This window comes from Malus sylvestris, chromosome 5 (assembly GCF_916048215.2).
Source record: "Malus sylvestris chromosome 5, drMalSylv7.2, whole genome shotgun sequence".
Classification (NCBI taxonomy): domain Eukaryota; kingdom Viridiplantae; phylum Streptophyta; class Magnoliopsida; order Rosales; family Rosaceae; genus Malus; species Malus sylvestris.
The window spans coordinates 37,661,401-37,685,944 of NC_062264.1; the positions used below are offsets into that span (position 1 = coordinate 37,661,401).

At 36.3% G+C, this 24,544-nt stretch overlaps 2 protein-coding genes across 2 annotated transcripts; both read left to right on the forward strand.

The window, feature by feature from the left end:
* The first annotated feature begins 6,167 nt into the window (after positions 1 to 6,167).
* LOC126621546 (uncharacterized) lies at positions 6,168 to 8,082 on the forward strand. Its single transcript, XM_050290071.1, has 2 exons — positions 6,168 to 6,474; positions 6,721 to 8,082. The coding sequence occupies exons 1-2, from the start codon at positions 6,336 to 6,338 to the stop codon at positions 7,119 to 7,121; spliced, it is 540 nt and encodes a 179-aa protein (XP_050146028.1). The 5' UTR covers positions 6,168 to 6,335; the 3' UTR covers positions 7,122 to 8,082.
* A 14,349-nt stretch (positions 8,083 to 22,431) lies between these two features.
* On the forward strand, positions 22,432 to 24,049 carry LOC126624628 (BOI-related E3 ubiquitin-protein ligase 1-like). The gene is made up of 3 exons (XM_050293703.1): positions 22,432 to 22,703; positions 22,792 to 23,131; positions 23,371 to 24,049. The coding sequence occupies exons 1-3, from the start codon at positions 22,639 to 22,641 to the stop codon at positions 23,947 to 23,949; spliced, it is 984 nt and encodes a 327-aa protein (XP_050149660.1). The 5' UTR covers positions 22,432 to 22,638; the 3' UTR covers positions 23,950 to 24,049.
* The last annotated feature ends 495 nt before the right edge of the window (positions 24,050 to 24,544 follow it).

A 24,544-nucleotide genomic window follows, 5' to 3' on the forward strand; every position in this document is an offset into this window, starting at 1 on the left:
ATATACATTACTTCATCTGCAACAGCTTGTGTTGGTATAATACTCTACAACTGCTTCGTTCCTGTCCCGAATAAAGGTTATCTCTCTATAACTTTTACATTTTTATAACACGTTATCAGCACGAGTCTCTAAGTATAACCATGTCTCATTTACATTCACTAAACAATAAAGGAAATCATTCTCTCATTTCTCTCCGCCGAACGAAAAAAAAAAAATGTTTCCTCTAAGGTTTTTCCTGTTCATCTTCTTCATTTGCCTCAACTGTGCAGTATATCCTCGCGACGAACTATTTGCTCCATGCCTGCTCGTAGTTCTCCAACTAGCGGTTACATACATCTTTGATTACTTGTTTGGTTTGGATATTGATTACTAACATAGTATTTATATTGATCTTACTGCGATCCAAGATGGTGCGGTATCATCGCCTATCTTGGATTGCAGATCTACTTTTATTGCAAATTTCAGGTGGAGCGGTATAATCGCCCTCCTTGCTCTCCAAATTTAAATTTACCTGTTATTTAATTTCATTGCAATTTTAGGTGGTGCGGTATAATCGCCCTCCTTGCTCTCCAAATTTAAATTTACCTATTATTTAATTTCATTGCAATTTTAGGTGGTGCGGTATAATCGCCCACCCTGCTCTGCGTATTTCAATTTTCTTGCTACTTGAGTGGTGCGGGCTAATCGCCCATTCCATGTTACATTCTTTCAATGAGAATGGTGCGGTACAATCGCCCTTCTCATTCACCCTGAAAATCTCGAGCCAGAAGTTTTGAGTGCTTATCATTTTGGCCTGAAGATCAAAATGAAAAATTTGTAAGAACCAGAAGTTCTAACATCACATTCCTCTAGGAATACTTATTACTGCAAGTTCTTACACATCTCATTTTCTTTCAGAAAAGAAAATGACGAACTTGGCTAAGCTGGAATATGCTGCCCTGGACATTACCGGGAAGAATTACCTTACTTGGGTACTTGATACCAAGATCCATATGGAAGCAGGGAATCTTGGAGATACCATCAGGGAAGAAAGCAGCTCATCTTCTCAAAATCGGGCGAAGGCTATGATCTTTATTCACCGCCATCTTGATGAGGCACTAAAGAGTGAGTACTTAACGGTTGAAGATCCGTTAGCTCTCTGGGAGGCCTTGCGAAGCAGATAAGATCACCAGACAACGGTGATTCTTCCAAAAGCTCGCTATGAGTGGTCTCACCTGAGAATTCAGGATTTCAAATCAGTGGCGGAGTACAATTCTACGTTGTTCAGGATTACCTCTCAGATGAAGCTCTGTGGGGATACCATTACTGATGAAATATTGCTGGAAAAGACTTACAGCACATTTCATGCCAATAACGTGCTCCTGCAGCAGCAGTATAGAGCGCGAGGCTACACTGAATACAACCAGCTGATATCTGTACTCCTGGTAGCTGAACAGAACAATGAGTTCCTGATGAAAAACCATAATTCCCGACCTACTGGATCTGCACCATTCCCAGAAGTAAATGTTGCTTCCCTCGAAGTGAACGCCACATCCTCTTGTGGTAATTATCATAAACAAGGACGTGGCCACAAACGAGGTCGATGGAATAGGAAAGGCAAGAACCATGGTGATCAGTTTCACAACCAGGTTCAGAGGCATAATTCTGGCCCGAGCTTCAAAAATGTGAATCGTCACAAAGGCAAAGCTAACATGACCAATGCTCCCAGGAACTCTGAAGGAGCCTGCCATAGGTGTGGTGGCAATGGGCATTGGGTGCGAACTTGTCGTACCCCAAAACATCTGGTGGAGTTGTATCAAGCCTCCCTCAAGAAGAAGGGTGTCGAGACCAATTTTCTCGACCAGGCTAAACCAATGGATATACCTGATCCAGTGTTTGATTTATCAAGGCAATTTGACGCAACTCACCTAGATGTTTCAGACTTCATTATGGAAAGGGGGAATGAAGTATATCGGTCCGACTAAATCGTTTATGTTTGATGTACTTTTATTATGCTGAACTTGTTGTCTAAAACTAGTTTTTCAAATTCAATAAAAATGGCATGTAAATTTCCTGTTATAAATTGTTTGTTAACTGTGATTCCATTTACTCAGAAATCATGGATAAAAACTGTGGTTATTCTCAGAACATGAGAAATGGCGGAGATATTTGTCTTGCAGACAGTGCAACCACACATACAATACTTCGTGATCGAAAGTATTTCTCAAGCTTAATGCTTACAAAAATAGGGGTAACAACAATATCAGGACCTTCAGATGTGATTGAAGGCTCAGGGAAAGCCCAGATTATGTTACCAAATGGAACAATATTGTCCATACAAAATCCATTGTATGCTACTCGATCTACTCGAAATTTGTTGAGTTTCAAAGACATACGTCTAAATGGATACCACATTGAAACGAAAAGTGCAAAAAATGTGGAGTATCTATGCATTACCTCCAATGATACCTAGAAGCGTATATTGGAGAAGTTGCGTGGTTTTTCGAGTGGATTATATTATACATACATAAAGACAGTTGAATCACATACTATCATGAACCAGAAGTTCATTGATTCAAAGGTTTACATGCTTTGGCATGACCGTCTGGGTCATCCAGGATCCACCATGATGCGTAAGATCATTACCAACTCTAATGGACATCCATTATTGAGCAGAGACATTGCTATCTCAAATGATAACCCTTGCAAGGCTTGTTCTCATGGGAAGTTGGTAATTAGACCATCACAACTAAAGGTTGATGCTGAATCCCCATCATTTCTACAAAGAATTCAAGGGGATATCTGTGGACCTATTCAACCATCTTGTGGACCATTTCGATATTTTATGGTTTTGGTTGATGCATCCACCAGATGGTCACATGTTTGTCTCTTGTCTACTTGGAATGTAGCTTTTGCGAGACTTCTTGCTCAGATAACTAAGTTACGAGCACAATTCCCAGATTATCCCATTAAATCAATCCGACTTGATAACGCTGGTGAATTTACGTCTCAAACCTTTGATGATTACTGCATGACATTGGGCATTGATGTTGAACACCTTGTTCCTCATGTCCATACTCAAAATGGTTTAGCAGAAGCATTGATCAAGCGGCTTCAGTTAATAGCCCGCACTCTGCTTATGAAAACCAAATTGCCAGTTTCTGCATGGGGACATGCCATTCTACATGCTGCATCATTGGTTCGATTGAGACCTATAGCCAACCACCAATACTCCTCAATACAACTCGTGTTTGGACATCAGCCAAACATTTCCCATTTACGAGTTTTTGGTTGTGCTGTTTATGTGCCTATTGCACCCCCGCAACGCACTAAAATGGGACCTCAGCGTAGACTGGGAATTTATGTGGGTTTTGATTCACCATCTATTATTAGATATTTGGAACCCTTGACAGGTGATATGTTTATAGCTCGTTTTGCTGATTGTCATTTTGATGAGACAGTCTTCCCATCGTTAGGGGGAGAAAAGACCGTTCCAGAAGAACGGAAAGAGCTGACATGGGTTGTTCCCACCTTGTCTCATTTTGATCCTCGAACCCTTCAATGTGAAAATGAAGTGAAAAGGATCGTTCATCTTCAAAGCATTGCCAATCAAATGCCAGATGCATTTAATGACGCTATGAAAGTGACAAAATCGCATATACCAGCTGCAAATGCACCTGCCAGAATTGATGTCCCTGTTGGACAAAATAAAGTGGCAGCGAATGATTCATCTGGTGCACGCCTGAAGCGTGGTAGACCACCAGGTTCAAAAGATTCAGCCCCTCGGAAGAGAAAGACGAGGGCACAACTGAATCCAAATGAAATCATTCAGGAAGAGAGAGTAAATGACAAATCCACAATTCATGACTCTGGACTTCCAGAAGAAGAAAATGGCCATGAAGAGACAGAAGTACATGAAAGGAAAGAAATCTCCATAAATTATGCATGTACTAATGAATTGTGGGATCGGAATGAAATAATCATTGACGATATGTTTGCATTCGCAGTAGCCACTGAAATCATATTAAGTGATGATATTGAGCCCCGCTCTGTTGATGAATGCAAACAGAGACAAGATTAGCCTAAGTGGAAAGATGCAATCCAGGCAGAATTAAATTCCTTGGAAAGGCGAAGTGTTTTTGGACCAGTAGTCCAAACCCCAACTGATGTAAACCCCGTAGGTTACAAATGGGTATTTACAAGGAAACGCAATGAGAAAAACGAGATTGCTAGATACAAAGCATAACTCGTTGCACAAGGCTTTTCACAAAGACCTGGAATTGATTATGAGGAGACATACTCTCCTGTAATGGACATAATTACGTTCCGTTACTTAATAAGTTTGGTGATTTCAGAAAAACTTATGCGCCTTATGGATGTCATCACCGCGTATCTATATGGAGAATTAGATACTGACATATATATGAAAGTCCCAGAATGACTTAAGTTGCCTGAAGCAACAAACAAACCACGGGGTATGTACTCAATCAAGTTAAGGCGATCACTATATGGGCTGAAACAATCTGGGCGAATGTGGTATAATCGTCTCAGTGAGTATTTGATTAAAGAAGGATATATCAACAATGTCATCTGCCCTTGTGTGTTCATTAAGAAATCCAACTCTGGATTTGCTATAGTGGCAGTATATGTTGATGATATGAACTTAGTTGGGACTCCTGAAGAGCTCCATAAAACTGCTGAATATCTGAAAAACGAATTTGAAATGAAAGACCTTGGGAAAACCAAATATTGTCTAGGCCTGCAGATCGAGCATTGTGTTAGTGGAATTTTGGTCCATCAATCAGCTTACATTGAAAAAATACTGAAGCGATTTGGCATGGACAAGGCTTATCCACTTAGCACCCCCATGGTCGTTCGTTCTTTAGACATTAAGAAAGATCCATTCTGTCCAAAGGAAGATGATGAACTGGTCCTTGGTTCAGAAGTACCATATTTGAGCGTAATAGGTGCTTTATTATATTTAGCACAATGTATTAGACCAGATATAGCTTTTTCAGTTAACTTGTTAGCCAGGTACAGCTCTGCTCCAACAATTTGTCATTGGAAGGGAGTCAAAGATGTTCTACGATACCTTCGTGGGACAACAGATATGGGTCTCTTCTACTCAGACAAGCCCACAAATGAACAAATCCTTGTTGGATACGCAGATGCTGGTTTTCTCTCCGATCCGCATAAAGCCCGCTCATAAAATGGATATGTGTTCACTAATGGAGATACTGCAATTTCATGGCTATCAACGAAGCAAACGCTAGTTGCAACATCTTCCAATCATTCGGAAATAATTTCTCTACATGAAGCAAGTCGTGAATGTTCTTGGTTAAGATCAATGATCCATCACATCCGGAATTCATGTGGTCTACCTTCAAAGACAGACACTCCAACTGTCATCCATGAAGATAATGCAGCCTGTGTCGCCCAGATGAAGGAAGGATTTATCAAAGGTGATAAGACTAAACACATATCTCCAAGATTTTTCAGCGCACATGAGCTTCAGAAGGCTAAAGTTATTGAAGTCAGACAAATCCGTTCCAATGAAAATTTAGCAGACTTGTTCACCAAATCTCTACCAAAGTGCATATTTCAGAAGCTGGTGCAGGGAATCGGATTACGTCGGCTTACAAATTTGAAGAATGCAGAATCAGGGGGAGATCCAATTCAGGGGGAGCATCCATGATACATGCATGTTGTACTCTTTTTCCTTCGCTTAGGATTTTTCCCACTGGGTTTTTCCTATCAAGGTTTTAACGAGGCAACATAAGCATGCTCAACACCATCCGGATAAAGTTGTACTCTTTTTCCTTCGCTATGTTTTTTTCCCACAGGGTTTTTCCAAGCAAGGTTTTAATGAGGCAACTGATGTTGATATGTGGGCATCCAAGGGGGAGTGTTGTAAATAGTATAATATGTATGCCCACATGCATACAGTGAACATGTCATATGTTTAACAATGTTTTTGTTTGTTTCCATGGTGATGCTCTATAAATAGAGCTTTACGAATGTTCAACAAAGCAGAGAAAAAAGGAAGAGAAAAATATCTAATAGTAATAATATACATTACTTCCTCTGCAACAGCTTGTGTTGGTATAATACTCTACAACTGCTTCGTTCCTGTCCCGAATAAAGGTTATCTCTCTATAACTTTTAGATTTTTATAACAAATTACACAATTCTCTTTCTCTCTAAAAAACCGGTTCCTTACTCTCTAAGATAATATTTTCCACATGGTATCATCGCCAGAGTCCACCTATGTTGATCTCCCGCTTCCATGTTCTTGATTTTCTTTCACTTTCTCTCTTGCCAAACAAGTCTTTCTCTAATTTTCTTTATGATTTTCTATGAGATTCCACTATGGCTTAGTGATGAACTCATCCAATTCTCATTCTCCTGCGAATTCTTCAGCCTTTGCTCCTCACGTTGAAGTCTCTAATCCTCTCCTTGATTCGATCGCTTCTGTGACTGTTCATAATATAGCTAGTATGGTGTCGGCAAAGCTGAATCGTCACAACTACATCACATAGAGCATCTTATTTCTTCCAATTCTGAAGTGATTTAAAGTTTTAGAGCTTATTGATGGAACTGACTTTTGTCCCTTTCAATTTGTTTGTGACTTTACTGGAATTTGTGTTATTAATTCTGCACATGAAGTTTGGTGTTAGTGAGACCAAATCTTGATGATTTGGATCAATTCGACTCTTTCTAAACATCTATTTCCTCTAACAGTTAGAATGGATGATTCCATGTCTCTGTGGCTCTCATTGGAAAAACGATTTGCCGATGCTTCTCGCATACACATTCATAGTCTTTGTGTTAAGATTCAGATGATCCAAAAAGGTGATTCTTCGATGATTGATTATCTCAATTCCATTACAGAAATTTCTGACAAATTGGCTGCTACAGGTGAACCAATTTCTGAGTATGATCTAATAGCTTATATTATTTATGGTATTCCTGATGCTTATGAATCATTTGTTGATTCTACTGAAACAAGAAATGAATCTGTTACTTCTAATGAACTTCATGGTTTACTTTTGAGCAAGGAAATTTCCCTTCAAAAGCGTAAAACAAGATTGACTGTTCCAATTCGTCTACCCCATTTCATGCTTATGCTGCTCAATCTTTAAATAATTCTTGTTCTACTTCTGGTCATAACTTTGGATTCCGAGGGAATTATCGAGGATGCAATCAGAATCGCAACAAATTCAATCAAAATCGCAATTTTGGGGGAAATTGCTCTAATAATCAAACTGGTGGAATTCTTGGTAATGGTCCATCTCGATCTGGTGGATTTCAGTTTGGTCAATCTTCCTTCTATTCTGGGAAATCAATTCCATGTCATCTTTGTAATTAGCGTTAGGTAACAAAGTAGCTGTGATTAACTGCATAATAACACGATCATGCATTTTCCAAACCTTGTAATCATCAGTCTTAAGATTATTAGAGGGACTAGCAGAGTCAATCCCTGATTCACCAGGAAAAAAAAAAGAGGGAGAAACGAGGAGGACATGGGTTTATACCATCAACATGACCCTCCAATAACAACTTTATTTCAAAATTCCAATTCAGATAGTTGGATTCATCCAATTTGACATTCACAGAAGTTGAAACAGTTGAAATTTAATTAGTGATTAGGGACTGTAAAGTTTGTAGTTGAGAAGCAGTTACCATTTTTTGTTGAAGAAAAGTAGATGAAAGCACAAATCTTGAATTAGGAAATTGAGCAAACACATGGGGTGCAACCGAAGAGAAAATGAAGCAAACGAAGATTCAAGAATCACATAAACCCTAAATTCTTCGATTTTGGTAGAAAGACATTCAACAATCAAGATGAAGTCCAATCAATAATCCTCAGTGTAGAAGTCAAAGAGATTGTAGCGGAAGCAGATGATGGATCAAAGATTGTAGCGTAAGCATATACCATGTAAACCAAAATTGAGCTGAGGAAACAGATAAAATGCAGAGAAAGATAACCGTCAAGAGAAGATGAGGGAAATTTAGAATTGAAACTTGTATTTTCTTAATGAAGAAGTACATGAATGAGTATTTATAGTGTTGTAGAGCACTCTAACTAACAAGACAAACAAACTATGTAATCTCAGTACAAGTGGCAATATCATAGCCATTCATTCTTATTACTCTAATAAGAACTACAACAATAGTTTGATTCTCCTTCCCAGAGATATATAGGCAGTCCAACACAGATTCCCAATCAACCTCATGTTGAATATTTCAAGAATATATATATATATATATATATATATAATCTATATTATATGTATATGTATATGTGTGTGTTTTGTATTGGCAGAGAATAGAGTTGGGTTATTGCCCAACAATCATATCTCTTCAATTTGAAGCATTGCAACTTTTCATTGTTGCTAACAAATGTACACATTTGTTGGGAATCTGACCCATGTTTTACAACATATATGACTTTTGGGTAATTGGTGTTTTGTATCAGATATGTAGACATGAAAAGCAACTGAGGAATATGCCAATAAGAGGCAAATATGGTGGAAAATTCTGGAATTGATAACATAGTTGCAATGGTATCAATGATGCATATTGGCATGGTTACTGAACTGAATATGGCAGCGACAATAAAATCATCTGATTGGTGGCTCGACTCAGGGGCTACTATACATGTGTGCAATGATAAGGCACTATTTAAGACATATGAATCATCAACGGAGAATCAAGATGCTTTAATGGGGAATCATAATTCCGCCAAAGTTATAGGAAAATGAATTGTTGAACTTTAGTTTACTTCTGGAAAGAAATTGACGTTGCTTAATGTACTACATGTTCTAAAAATTAGAAAAAATCTTATGTCTGCAAATTTATTATGTAAGAACGGCATAAAGACTGTTCTAGAGTTCGACAAGTTAATAATTTTGAAAAATTGGATGTTTGTTGGGAAGGGGTATTCTTGTGATGGGATGTTCAAACTAAATATTAATAATAAAGTGAATTCTTCTGCTTATATTGTTGAATCTTCCTCTCATTTATGGCACTTACGTTTAGCATATGTAAATTTTAGATCTTTAGAATACATGAGTACACTTGGTTTGATTTCTTGCAATGATGATTATAATGATAAATGTGAAACATGTATTCAAGCAAAAATAACTAAGAGACCTTTTCCAATTGCTGAAAGAAATACAAGTTTATTAGACTTAATACATTCTAACATATGTGAATTTAATGGTGTTTTAACAAGAGGATGAAAAAGACATTTTATCATATTTATAGATGATTGTTTAAAGTTCACTTATGTTTATTTACAGTGATAGAGGTGATGAATATTTTTCACATGAATTTGATATTTTTTGTGAAGAGCATGATGTTATACATCAAAGAACTGCACCTCATACACCACAACAAAATGGTTTGGCAAAAAGAACAAATAGGATACTTACTGAAATGATTAATTACATGATGATTAATGCTAATACTCCAAAATATTTATAGGGTGAAGCATTGTTTACTGTATGTCATATACACAATAGAATTACATCTACTTAGACACATGTGTCACCATGAAATTTGCAAAGGAAGAAAACCAAATTTTTCATATTTGAGAGTATGGGGTTGTGTAGCTTTTTATAAAGCACTCGATCCGAAGAGATTCAAGTTGGGTCCAAGAGGAATCAAAAGCATATTTGTAGGATATGCAGAAAATTCAAAGGCATATAGATTGCTTAATTTAGACTCACATACAGTAGTTGAGTCTAGAGATGTCAAATTTATAGAAAATAAATTCTATAACGACTACTCAGTGTATGGAAAAGAGAACAATCAAACACCTTTCTCTAATCTGGATAGTAGTTCTTCTCAAGGTGAGAAAAGAAAACAGTCTGAAACTGTAAAAAAGAAAAGAAAAGACTCTAGGCCCAGACTTTATTTCGTCTCAATCTATTATATTTTTAGTTGAAGGAAACAGAAAAAAGGTTCTGAAAAAAAATACCCATATTGTTGAATGTTGAAAATGATCCTAAAAGTCTAAGCGAAGCAATGACTTCAAGAGATGCAACCTTTTGGAAAGAGGCTATAGGTGATGAATTTGAATCATTAATATCTAGTCAGACAGACTTGCCCCAAGGATCAAAAGCAATAGGTTGTAAGTGTGTGTTTAGAAGAAAATACAATACAGACAGGTTTATTCACACATTTAAAGCCAGGCTAGTTGCCAAGGGTTTCAAACAGAAAAATGGAATAGACTATTTCGATACATATGCATCAGTAGCTAGGCTCACATCAATTAAAATATTGTTTGTATTAGCATCTTTATATAATTTGCATATGCATCAAATGAATGTGAAAACATTTTTTTTTTAATGGTGATTTGGATGAAGAAGTCTATATGGAACAACCATAAGGGTTTGTTCTCCCTGAGAATGAAAAGAAAGTTTGTAAATTAGTCAAGTCGTTATATGAATTGAAGCAAGCACCAAAATAATGACATGAAAAGTTTGATTTTGTCATTTTATCATATGGATTTAGACATAACAGTGTTGATAAATGCATATACTCTAAATTCACAAATGATTATGGTGTTGTTATATGTTTATATGTCGACGACTTGCTAATTTTTTGTACAAACATGAAAGGTGTATTTGAAACTAAAGAGTATCTAAATTCAAAATTTAAGATGAATGACTTGAATGAAGTAGATACTATCTTGGGAATTAAAGTAAAGAAGCATAGTATGGGTTAGGCTTTGTGTCAGTCACATTATATAGAAAAGTTGCTTCTTAAGTTTAAGCATCTATAAATAAAAGAAGCAAATGCCCCTTATGACCCTAGTGATAATTTGCTTAATAATTTTGGCAAGTCTGTTGCACAGCTTGAGTATGCTAGTGTAATCGGAAGTTTAATGTATGAAATGCATTGTACCAGGTCAGATATCGCATTTGCAGTAAGCAAACTTTCTAGACACACTAGTTGTCCAAGTACTGCCTATTAGAAAGCAATAAATAGAATTTTTGGTTATCTTAAAAGAACTATTAACCTGAGTTTAACTTACTATGAGTTTCCAGCAGTACTTGAAGTATATTCATATACAAGTTAGATAACAAGTGCTAATGATAATAAGTCTACATCAGAATGGATTTTTACAATTGTCGGATGAGCAATTTCTTGGGCTTTGAAGAAGCAAACGTGTATAACACATTCAACTATGGAATCTATAGCATTAGCGGCAGCATGTAAAGAAGCGGAATGGATTAGAAATTTGTTATTGGAAATAGAGTTGTGGCCACAACCAATGCCATCCATTTCTTTATACTGTGATAGTGAGGCTACTTTGTCTAGAGCATACAATAAGGTATACAATGGAAAGTCTAAACATATTAGCTTGAGACATGAATATGTCAAGCAATTAATAACTGATGGGGTTATTAATATTATTTATGCTAAATCAAGTAATAACTTGGCATATCCGTTAACGAAAGCACTTTCAAAAGCTTTGGTAGTTAGTACATCTAGTGGAATGGGGCTAAAACCCTTTACTGAAAATTAGCCACCAATAATGGTAACTTGACTTTGTCTAGAACATCACTAGTTTAAAAGTTTAGTGGGTAATAACAAGTTATATATAAGTGGTTGTGAAAGCACTGGAAATTAATATATAGCTCATTCTAGGATGATCAGTGCAAGACTGTTACGTTTAGGAGGATGAGTTTTATCTCTTAATGAGGTTATTTGTAGATATGTCTATAGTAGCAGCAACATGGGAAGGAACCTCATAAGAAGTGGTACTGCTTCTACCAAGAGTTGGGTTTTCTCTTGTAAATGTTCATGAAACCAAGATGAAGCACAAGGCCATAATAGTGCTTAATTAGATCAGAAATTTCTTTAAGGAAATAAGACATAGTCATGTGTGTAGTGATTCCGGTTTTAACATAATAATAGTTGGTTTAAACTTAGGTCACCATCGCATTCATTATAACTTTGAATTACTTACAGTAATTAAAGGTTTAATTCGAAAGACACCTTTATTGTATGCATGATTATATCGCTATGCTTGTGTTTAATTATAAAGAGAGAATTATTGTAAGGAAAGTGTTATTGGCACTCCAAAAATCTGATTCTACACTTCTCATAAGTGTATTTTTCTTTCTAAATATAAAAAGTTTGGAGTGTAGAATGAGAATTTTGGAGTGCCAGTAACAATTCCCTATTATAATACCATTTATTATATATTCTTAAAATAGGGAAGGATTGTTGAATATTTCGAGAGTATATATATATATATGTATATGTATGTATGTATGTATGTATCTATATATATAATCTATATTATATGTATATGTATATGCGTGCGTTTTGTATTGGCAGAGAATAGATTTGGGTTATTGCCCAACAATCATATCTCTTCAATTTGAAGCATTGCAGCTTTTCATTGTTGCTAACAGCCATACACTTGGGTTGGGCATCTTAACCATGCTTTACAACAAATATGACCTTTGGGTAATTGGTGTTTTGTATTAGATATGTCTATTAGACATACTGCTGCAATGAGTTGTATCCCACGATGAAAAGGCATATACTCAAACCAAAGGATGTGTCTAACAGGTGCAATACTCTCTATGTGTTGGTAACATTGGCAGAAGAGAAATTCATTCAGAAATTTGTTGTCTACACGATTTCCTTACTCTCTCTTCTCTCTCCATCACATTCATATAATTTCTTTAGTTATTTCTAAGGGAAATACAATTCGGTTTTGCTAATCGAATATTTCATACTTTGTTGTATCTTGGAAGTGAGTTGCCAAGAACCCTTTAGCGAACTCATTCAAGTGGGGACAAGTAACACTTTAAGGAAACGATTCAAGTTGTACCTCAAAGTCATCCTTCGGATTATTCTTTATATTTCTACATTTACTCTAACACCCCATCTCCCTTCGCCGGAGATCATAGGTAATTCTAACTGGATTTCACCTCCGTCCACGAATGTGCATAAATTTAATTTCAACAATACGCATGTGGTGAATGAATTTACCTGAATTGTACGTGTGGGGTCTAGTCATTTGCCAACAAAAACAAAAGAACTCACCTCTGACGTTGGCCGTACGTATCTTGTGTATCGCAATGCACAAGTGTATCAGTTGCAGCTGAGACATATCTGGGATATATTTGTTTTAACAACTGTAGCTCTTCTACTATGCATTTTGAATTTGTTGCTTGCTACGAAGGGACGACAGAAGCTTGTTGAAACACAAACTTTTGTTGGTTATATATCAGTACTGATGCTGTGAAGGCTTACCTAACCAACAAAAGTTCAGTTTTCTCGTTGTTGTCATTCAAAATGTCATTTGCTTTGTTGCTCTCAAACATGAATGGCCCATAGTTATAAGAGCAACCTCTCGAGATATAACTAAAATCTCTCGAATGGCCGAATACATCATGATTTAGTAGAGTGACGGTTCCGTCATGTTTACGCTAAATAGTTCATGATACCTGAGTTTTCTGTGAATGTAGTTGTATATAAATGAACTTTTGGGATGTGCCTGACTAATTCGATATCTCCTTTATTTGCTCTTAGTGTGGATAGACTTATTTTAGGTATTATAGGCTTTAATACCCATTCCGGTGCACAAATGATGTTCATCTGAGGGCTTGCTATGTAGTTGACCAGAGAGTGAGCTGGCCACATTTTAGTCGGACTCCATGCCCTAAATAGTAAATATGCTTTTGTATTTTAGGAATTAGAATACAAAAATTGCTCTCTTTTATAAAGAAAGCGTGGGTCTATCATCATGTATTAATTTTGCAATATAATATTCAACAATACAACCATTTAGTTGTATCGTACCTAATTAATACTGACGTACTCTTCTGTTTCAGCCCTAAGTAATACTTTTCTATCTTGCATTAAATGCATGTATTAACAATTAATTATTTGTTAAGCAAATGGGCAATGGGCATGATCACTTTGACTTGACAATTGGGAATCAAGGATTCATTCTTTGAAGTCGATATATCAACGCCAAATTCATTTTTGATCTTTTTGTCAAATACTAACAGCATCCACGTCTTTCTCCAGCACCCTCCACTTCAACTTTACCATGTCCATATTTTTTTAAGCATAATTAAACATACAGTACCCTAAAGAGACAGCACAAACATAGAAAATTGTCCAATATCTCAAACTAATAATATACAACTATTTAAACATTTTAATAACGATGCAGAGGTCCAATCTCACCAACCTGTTTATTTTGTTGTTTATTAGCTAGTGATCGATGATTATGATATTGATCCAACTTTTTTTTTTTATTTTTTTTTTTTATCATAACTTCTACGAATGCATTTAGATAATGGAGAAAGCACGATTAATATTTTCTGAGTACGACTTTCATTTGTGGTTGTGGCATCAAAAGCCAAAATTAACTTTGTGATTGTAGCATCAATGGCATCATAAGGGAGAATAGATACCACTGCACCATAAAGAGTCCATGATTAAAATTAAGCTTAATTATATAAGAATTTCTGTATATAATTAGGTAATGTGCGCCTTCTACTCAATAATAAAAATAGACAAAAATGTTATCTTCTTAACTTCTTCTGAGAAAACGTCAGTTAAGAAAGACAAGATTGAATTTCTTATACTATAATTTGAGTGAGTGTCATATCTATATATAGGAATCAAGTAGCATGAGTTGATACCTATAACACTACTGCTACACTAGTATGAGTTTAATAACTGTGAGTCATATTTTTTTACAAAATTAGTTTATAAGTATATCACACTCATGAGTTCAATATGTTGGTATCACGCTCAAATTTTACTATCCATTGTAGGATGTGATTCTTATATGAGTTCAAGACAATATTTGCATCCCAATGAAGGAATGCACATATCTCATTCCTTACAAATAATGTATCTTCATTTTATAAATTTTAATTGTGTAACTTTACCCATCACACTTAATTTTACCGTTGGCTTCTTAATTTTAACAAGGTATCACAGACTCACAAGAATCATTGATATAGGTAGACCCGGCCCATCGAGGATGATTAGCTTTGGTCGCTTTCTCCAGCAGCATATATACATATCTCTATGCATCATTCCTGACGTGCCTCACACCAAAAGCCATTAAATCTAAAGTGGGTACGTGAAAGAGCTATCTGCAGCATTATCTCAAGGCTCAAACTACCCAATATTGGTAATTACTGTAACATCTGCATGAATCTGTATTAGTCCCTAAATAATTCATAATCTGTAGGTCTCGGGTTCGAGACTTTGGAGCAACCTCTCCATAAATGGGGGTAAGGCTAACCGACATTCACCTCCCCCAGACCCTGCGTAAAGCGGGAGCCTTGTGCACTGGGTACGACCTTTGTATCCTCTTAACAAGGTTCCCCAATTGTGATTACATAAGTGATTAACAATGACGCGTTGCGGTAATGGGGTTCATGTGAGATACATACAAAGAACAAAATTGCATACTTTTCTAAGGTTTTTTCTATGCTTGCGTTGCAGAATGTAGTTGGAAGTTGAATTATGTGGGGGTAATGCTATGTTTTGGCTTGAAATAGCAAAGGTATGGGGTCCCATTAGGCACATTCGTTTAAACAAGAAAAGCTTGTCATTACAAGTTAAGGCTTTCTTAGTCAAAGGAGAAGACATTTTAGATTGAGGTTTTGATTTGAAATAAACATATATACATAATAAAATAAATTACAAAACAAATTAGGGTTACAATATTTTCCTTGCTGTTTCCATTAGGAAAAGACAGAGAGATATATCAATTTTTTACTAGTCCCAAAGATAGAATCACCTTAATTATTCAAAAAGGAACATAACCCTATTATTCAATCATATCATTGAAAGATTGAAAGCAAAATATTGGCCCACAATTGCAGGGAGTAGCATAATTTTGATAAAGTACGTGATTAGTGACCACACTCTGGCCTTTATAATATGCACAAATTTTCTCTATCAATCCATGCTTTTGTCCTGCAGCCTCCAATAGAGAAATTCCAAGAAAGTGACATGCCCACGTTTCAATCGGTTTGGTTGCAATTTGGTGTTTGTTTGTGTTGTCAATTGAGTTTTCAATTTTTACTTAGCAAGCATTTGTTTGTCAATTATACACACACAGGTTCAATAATATAGAATTGAGTGGAGGCCTGCGGTTCACGTAATTTCGGCCAAGAATAATACTAACCCTAATATGCCAAAATACAAAGTCGATTAGTCTCTCGCAGGAAAAGAAAAGATGGTAAAATATGGACTGCCAATGTCTCTGTCTTCATACTTCATCTTGTGAAGGGAACAAGGATGAGTGGGAGATTTCAACTATTTCTTTGACATTATGGTGCGTCTAAAGTTGGGAATCAAATTCGTTGGATACAATGATTTTTCAATTGTATTTATTTATTTTTTCTTTCTTTGTTGCATTCTAGACTGATCAATTCAAAGAAATCATCATTGCAGGAATCATGATTAAAAACCGATAGAACTTGGCTGCTAAAGAATCAGCAGGATGTGCTGCTGATTCTTTAGCAACCAGGTACCGTTCTTAAAAAAAACCTAATCAAATCTAACAATTTAAATAATGGGTCCAATTAGTTAGTTGAAGGTGCGTATCTTCATCCTGACTTATTTCATATTTTTCGTAAAAATAAAAAGATAACATGGAATAATTCGTAATCAACCAAAATTACAGATCAAAATACTTTAAAAGTGTGTTGTATCGGCCATGCAATGTGCATAATTTTCCTACTCCATAACATGTGAAACAACCGATTATTAAATTGAGCCAAGTTAATTAGGAAAAGTTTCACGTTAAAACATTAATTAACAATTCAGGCGGCGGCACTAATGAACACGACATGGTGGTGTCGAGTCATCTGATCTCAATGAGTGACCTAATTTACACCAATTTGGGTTTGTTTCTTTTTCAATTAGGTGGATAATCACATTTAACTACGCATATGTCCTCAAATTGCGGATCTTTGGACTTTTGAGGGACCTAAGTGCTTCTTTTTTGCTTTAGTATAAAAGCACGGTAACTTTATTATGACTTCCCGTTTCACTAGCTTTGATCATTTAGCTACCCACTTAAGAAAAGCTCCCCAATCCTACTTATCTTCTTTTACAAGATTATATTACTTGAATAAGCTAATTGTGTTTTCATTGGCAGTTCTGACACGTCATATTGTCAAAGTTATTAATCCATACACATATGACTTCCTCACCTCCAATTCTATAACCAATAGCTCAAATTCATAGCCAAACTAACATGACATATGCAATTGTTCAAATTAGCAGTTTAATAATATGTAGAATCGTAATTGTGTTGGTTTCAATTGATAACACAAGACACAAATATATACTAGTCAAGTAACTTGTTGTACAAGTAAATCTAAGCCCACATGAATTTATATAGCCTAGCTTAATAAAATTCTGACCAGATTCTTCTATACTAGCATAAGAGCTAAATTACTTATCATATTTAAGTAACTGCCGTTAGCCAGGTGGCGAGAATAAGTAGAAGTAGACTAGGGTTTGAAACCCTTTAATGTAAACAGCAACAAGAAAATTACCTTACCAATAATTCAGAATCATAAGTTGAATTTTTTTACCATTTGTGTTTTAGCTTTTCGAACAAGATATACATTCCAAGTGGAGTAATCATATATAGTGCTTATAAGACCAAACAAGGAGATATGCTTCTTGGTTATCAGAACCACTATACACGTTCATGATGTGTTTTCGATATTAGTGTGGTTCCCACATTTGAAAAACTTTTTAGAATCGTGGTGGGATCTTCCAAGTGGTTTAGCATGTAAAACCGACCTCTCCAGATATAAAAGGAGAAAATAAAGGGCCGGCATGGCTGGCTAGCTAGCTAGTGGCTATTGATGCTTGCAACACTAGACGTGAAAAGGAGATGGAACTTTAAGAACGTCATTGGAAACTTCTAAAAGAAACCTAATTTTAAGCAGTTCTAACGAATAAGGGGAAATCAATAGTGCAGATACAGTCACCATTTCTACAGTCTACTCCACGTACAAATATAATGCTAGGAAAAACAAACGCAATGATGGAATATGCCATTGTTTTCCTTCCTTATTTTTATCCACTAGTTTTTTCTGTCATGTGCTTGGACGGGTTATATATTATTTGGCAAATCGAAGACAAATCTGCTAAGATATCCCATAGCTTTAAATATTTAGTTTCCTGCCCTTTTTCACATATTCCAATCCCATATATTTTTTATGGAATTCAAGAAGTAGAAATCCAAAAATATTTTCTTAAACAGTATTAAGGGGGCAACTGACGTGAAGATGGTGGTGGATATGTTACGTACTGGGAACGGCTGTAATGAATCTGCAAAATTGTAGAAAACCCTCAAAGAGTTTAGTAGCTAGGCATCGTTGTGGTGCCGGCCAAGAACCCTGTGATGATCAAGTCATAAAGCTTGTAATTCTCCATGACATTCGGGTGATAATCACTTCCCAAGTTCCTACAATTGTTTGTTTTTAAGTTTTGTCATACGCAGACAATATGTCAGCAGAGGTTGTGGCTGCATTTGCTCGATCGTAGGGAGCACATCTAGTTTTTAAAGTTTAATATTCTTTTAATTTTTAATTCCCTAAAAAGACAAAAGAGGGCATATTTCTTTTTCTTTTTTTTAAAAGGGATCAGCTGGTGTAGAAGCAACATTTTTAAAGACTAAAAAGACTCATAGACGCATTTCAACATTTCCATAAAACTCTTCTTAAGCACGTCTAATAAGACCGGGCAAACCATGTCCCTCCCCATAAAACTCTAGTAATTTGCAATAAGATATGGCTCTTCAAAAGGAGGGCCCTCACCCTTATGAGGAGCCATACCTTGTTGCCTAGATAAAAAACCGAGTGGGCTGCCATTGATTCCGTGAGTGCATGTGGTGTGTTGGTATTTAAAGGCATTTTGGTAACAAATGTCAGGTTCTTAGAAAAAGGTGAAATTCGTATTTTTAATAGGGTGTAATTAAAAAATTAGGGTAAACTTGGATAAGTAATGGTGTTTAAATAGAAAAACTCTATTTTTATATGTCTGTGATTTATTTCAATAAAAGTTTGCCTTCTAAAAGGAAAATCATTTTTTTCGTATTATATATATATATATATATATATATATATATGTTACTGCTACCAAATAAGCATACATATCACAAATACCAAGCTACTAATTAATATATGTAGCAATCTTAACAATGCAACGTAATATATTCAATGCACCCATTTGGTTTTCATCTATCTCCCTCTTTTATCTATTTCTTGTGCCTTCTTTATATCATAGGCATTTGCGTTTGCTTGTGTATCTTATATTAATTTTCTTTTGAGGTGGATAAAGTGAAGCATACGTTATGAACCCTAATGGGATGATGAATGCAAGCAATAATAGATGGAATGAATAAAGAGAAAAAAAGGTGAGGGATAGTGGATATGGGAATCCATCTGTCTTCATTCATATTTGCTATCTTTTTTGGTGGCAACTCCTTTTCTTTTCTTTCCCCTTCTTTATGTTCTCAATTTCTTTCCTATTCAATTGTGCGCGTTCGTGAGGGAATTAAAGAAGATGTTAGATAGTTTCAGACAAGGTGGGGTTACTGTTCTATCGACTTCATTTCGGTCAATACCCCATAATTTGGTTGCATAATTTGGCCCCTCCAATTCAATTTTGGTGTCTGAATTAAGAACTTTGATGCCAACGGTTTGATTATTTTCATTGCTGTTAATTTATTTGGGACAACTTCACCATTGACCTTGACCCTATGTTAATGTTCCAGATATTTAATTTGGTGCAACTGCAGGTTGTGAAAAATTGGTGTAGGAAATTAAGAGAAATTGCAATATATATTTCTTTACTTGTTAGGAAAGAATTTAACTGGAATTTAAAAACATACATGTGATTTTGACTATGAAAAATTGCAATATTATAAAATCAATTGGGACTTATTAGGAAATTACTCCATATGACAGATCCGGAATTAATCACAAGAACTGCTTACCAGCAACCTATTCCAATATAGTTATCAAATAGTCTTTGATTTAGTAATAGTACTCTTAACATAGTTGGAGAAATATCAATTTAGACACAGATGAATGTGACAATAATATATAAGCGTAACTTTGTTGTTAATGAATTATTTTGTTGAGAAAAAAGCTTTGTCGTGGGTGATATTGTGACGTGTGAAAATTATTTCACTGAAATAAAATCGAAAGTGGGTAAAGAGATAAGATACTGGGAAATGAATAACAACACTCTAAAAATAACAGCTATACATGATGAAATAGTTATGGATTTTAAATTACATGAGTCACTTAATACTATGGTCTAGTGATATTCTTATTCACTTGTAAGTGAGATGTTTTAGGTTCAATTCTCTCAAAAGAAGAATTTGAATCACAAAAAAGTTGTTTGAATCGTAATCTGTTACTCAATTCCCATTCATCACTTGAACAAACCCGATCGAAGGACAAAAATACACTAGTTTCCGAGTGCCAATTAGCAAGAGATAAGTTTCTATTTACCTTCACCACCCTAATGCCATGCTATTTGGCTTGGGTTTCAAGGGGTAATAATCACAGCTGTGCAAAGTCTTACAAAGGAAAAGATTATAGCCCTTAAGCAATAATTAATTAAATTGGCATGCACTTGTATGATCCATCCCTACCTGTACATCTTTATTAAATAGTCCCCCCCCCCCCCCCCCCCCCAAAACACACAATTCAAAAAGTTGAAAGCCACCATTCACCGTTGACCTTGACCATGATACCCCAATACCACCTTGCACCGTCCCACACGAGAAAAATCTACCGGTATCCCTGGTTGTCCGTTAACGGAGACCGCCAGTTAAAGAAAGGAGACAAGATAGCAGAACGGGGAAACCGCCTGCGTAAAGGGGGGTGTGGGCCCGCATATTTGGGTCCCCCCGGAGGAGGTGGCTAGTGGGTCAGCTTTATTGTATTCACACATGCACACCCGTCACACGTGGGACACTCTCTCCTTGGCCCCACAAACCTCCCCTATTCCCATAATAAAAGTCACGTACCCAACGAGTGCTGCTGCTGCTTTCGGGAAAAGTCCTCTAGGACTGTACCTCATCGGTGACGTGGCGGACCTCTACGAAGGGCACCAACACATTGGATACGTGGCGGAGATGCTGCAGGGGTTGCTTTTTTTTTTTTGTTTTTGTTTTTATCTATAAAACTTTCAATATATTAAAAAACCAGTACAAATCTCACAAGGAACCCGATAAACAAACAACTTATAAAATAAAAGTTCAAATAGAATGAGAGTTGCAATCCAAAGCTCTCACAAACTTAGGTTCGTAGGCTGCAGGGGTTGCTATTAACTGCAGAGAATTGCAGCACCTCCCTTTTCTTTGCCGTTACTTTCGTCAAATTCCGTCAATGTCCCTGTAAGTTCGGTCCAATTACGGGAAAAACCCACGACGAAATCCAAGAGTGAATGCAAAGTGAATGGGGAGGTTACGGGTGGTGCTTTTAAAAATATGTATGGGAGAGATTTTAAGTTTGAATTCGGTAGATTTTAAGTTCGTTGTGAGGGAATTACACAAGTCCTTTTTTTAATATTTTAATCAAGAACGTAAATCTTTCAACTAAAATATAATAAAATTTATTTATTTAATAACTTTTTTTAAATAAAACCAAAATCTGACAAAATCTGCCACTTTCATGTCTTACAATTAGTTTTTGAGATTTACATAACTCATCACTTTGGTTCTTGAGATTCCAAATCGATAAAAGTGGCTCCTGAGATTATCCACCAGCCATCATTTTGATCATTCCGTTAAAAACTTCGTTAAGTGTCCCATAACTCTTGGTTGGAAGTTTGGGCAATTTTCAAAGCTTCGTAACTCAATCGTTTCTTAACCAAATTTACCCATAATATATCAAAATGAAGATAGGAAAATGTAGAATAAGATTATGCCTATTTTGAAGCCCAATGGTTGCCGGAGATGGCCGGAAAATAGTATCAAAGTTGACAAATCGGAGTGAAAACTTGAAAACTCGCCTGAAATTGGGAAAACTTTAAATGTTCATAACTTCTTCAATACTCAACGAAATCAAGTGATTTAAAAATGAAACTCATACTTCTCGATGAGAGGAAGATAATGGTACATTTTTCGACAACTAACATGTCGTGGTTCGGTCAGAACACGGCTTGAAAGTGGCTGTCTTGGTCTCGAGTTAGCCACTTAACGGTACTTTTAACGGAATGACCAAAATAATGAATGATAGACAATCTTAGGGACTAAAGTGATGAATTATACAAATCTCATGAATCATTTTGGCAAATCTTAAGGACCAAAATGATTAGTTTTTGTGATTCTTTTCAAGTTTAAAAAAAAAAATCCCAACAAAAGTTTGTATAAAAATAGGATTTTCTTTATCTTGTTGGAACACCTTTAACTTTTGCTCCTCTCTCTCTCCCTTCACTTTCTCTCTCCTCTCTCTCTGCCTAATAAATTGATTCAGGCTCTCTAATCGCCATCTCTTGCGTGCTCTTCCCTTCATCATATCCTCATTCTCTTCAAAACTCTCTCATTTTATTTCTCTCCTATCTTCTTCCTCTCACAACAAAAATCACACCAAAAATCTACTCTGTATTTCCATGGCAGTTGAAGCTCAGCACCACCACCATGCAGTTCTAATCCCACCACAACTGATTCCCAACAGGTACTTTCCACCCTCCAAAATAAAATTTCAAAACATGGGTTTTGTTTATTTTCGTTTTTCTGATTTGGGTTGTTCTTAATTTTTGCAGAGATTTCATCAAAACCAACCAAGGAAATCCAAATATTTACAGTACCCAGATGGATTCCGGCCTTCTTTTGTCGACCGCAATGCCGGAAAATCTGCTTCCGATGTATCAGTCTCCTTTCTATGACGCAAATAAGGCTTCCATGAACAAGGAGGCGGCAGACAGTGGCCTCACGTACAACAACATCTCCGCTCCCCGGAAGCGGCCGAGAGAACAATTAATCAATGACTTCAACAATTTTTCAGTCCCTCGGAAGACCAAAATCTCTTCTTTTCTCGACCAAGACATTGCTTTTCAAATCCAACAACAGCAATCTGAGATCGACCACTTCATTGCCCAACATGTAAGTTTTCCACCCTTTTTAACCTCTGTTTTAACCCAACCTTCTTGTAAATTTTCATTCTTTTTTTTTTCCCTAAAGGTTTGGTGCCATTTTTCAATAACTGATGACAAATTTAAAAACCCAGTTTTTTTTTATTTTTTATTCTCGTTCATGTCATCAGGCAGAGAGAATTGCCATGAAATTTAAGATTTTTATTTTTATTTATCTTTTCCTGTACTGATTTTTATTTGGTTTTTCAGACGGAAAAAGTGAGATTGGAACTCGAGGAGCAAAGAAAGCAGCAATCGAGAATGTTAGTATCGGAAATACAGGATAGAATCGTCAAGAAACTGAAAGAGAAAGATGAGGAGATTCAGAGGATGGGAAAGCTCAATTGGGTTCTCCAAGAACGAGTCAAGAGCCTATTCGTCGAGAATCAGATATGGAGGGACTTGGCACAGACAAACGAAGCCACAGCCAATTCCCTACGCACCAATTTAGAGCAAGTCCTGGCGCACGTTAACGACGATCACCACGCTGGCGGCAGCGGTGCCATGGCCACAGCTTTGGCGGATGATGCCCAATCATGCTGCGGGAGCAACGAATACGGGCGGGATATTGAGGCGGTGGACAGCCGAAATGCGGCGGTTGGCGGTGGCGTTCGCGGTGGTTCTGGTGGTGGAGATAGGATGTGTAAGAGTTGTGGGGAGGGAGAGTCAAGGGTGTTGTTGCTGCCATGCAGGCATTTGTGCTTGTGCACAATGTGTGGGTCCACCCTCCTCAATTGCCCTGCATGCAACTCTGTCATCAATGCCAGTGTGCATGTTAATTTCTCTTAGGAATTTTAGTGCTCAGAAAATTGAACAAAAACATTGTCAATACTTTTTGGACAAAAAGAAAAAAAATATTAAATTAGAGTATAATTTTTTTCTTGTTTAATTAATTTTTCCTTCTCTATCTTCTTCTCTTTGGATAGATACAATTTCCATCATTTTTTTTAATTTTATTTCTTTTAGAGCAATGTGCATGATGAGTTCATACCTAATCGGTCTCACTGCATTAAGTTATTTCCTTTGATAGGCTTGATGCCACATTGGGTTGTTATCCAAAAGCACGAGAATTTTGCAATGCACAAATTGCATTGTACGGCTGGATTCCTATAGATTTATACATTCAAACATCTATACATCTCATATCTCCATATTCCACACAAATATCCTCCAAAGCAAAGGAAAATGAAATTATCAAACTCTTACCTAGCCCATATTTTAACTTTTTAACTTGAGGTATGCGCTTGCTTATCAAATTTGGTGTGGTAAGGAATCTACAGGATCGGAAAGCTTCTTGGGTGGTGGGTTGAATATATGTTGTAAAGAACACGATGCATATGAAATGAGGGCACCTGTGATGTTGCTGTTCACTGTTTCAGGTTCA

Excerpts from the sequence above, each read along its gene's own strand:
- LOC126621546 (XM_050290071.1), top strand. The coding sequence starts at position 6,336 with ATGAGATTCCACTATGGCTTAGTGATGAACTCATCCAATTCTCATTCT. Across the intron at positions 6,475-6,720 it reads GACTGTTCATAATATAGCTA|TTAGAATGGATGATTCCATG; the intron begins GTATGGTGTCGG and ends TTCCTCTAACAG.
- LOC126624628 (XM_050293703.1), top strand. The coding sequence starts at position 22,639 with ATGGCAGTTGAAGCTCAGCACCACCACCATGCAGTTCTAATCCCACCA. Across the intron at positions 22,704-22,791 it reads CCACAACTGATTCCCAACAG|AGATTTCATCAAAACCAACC; the intron begins GTACTTTCCACC and ends TAATTTTTGCAG. Across the intron at positions 23,132-23,370 it reads ACCACTTCATTGCCCAACAT|ACGGAAAAAGTGAGATTGGA; the intron begins GTAAGTTTTCCA and ends TTGGTTTTTCAG.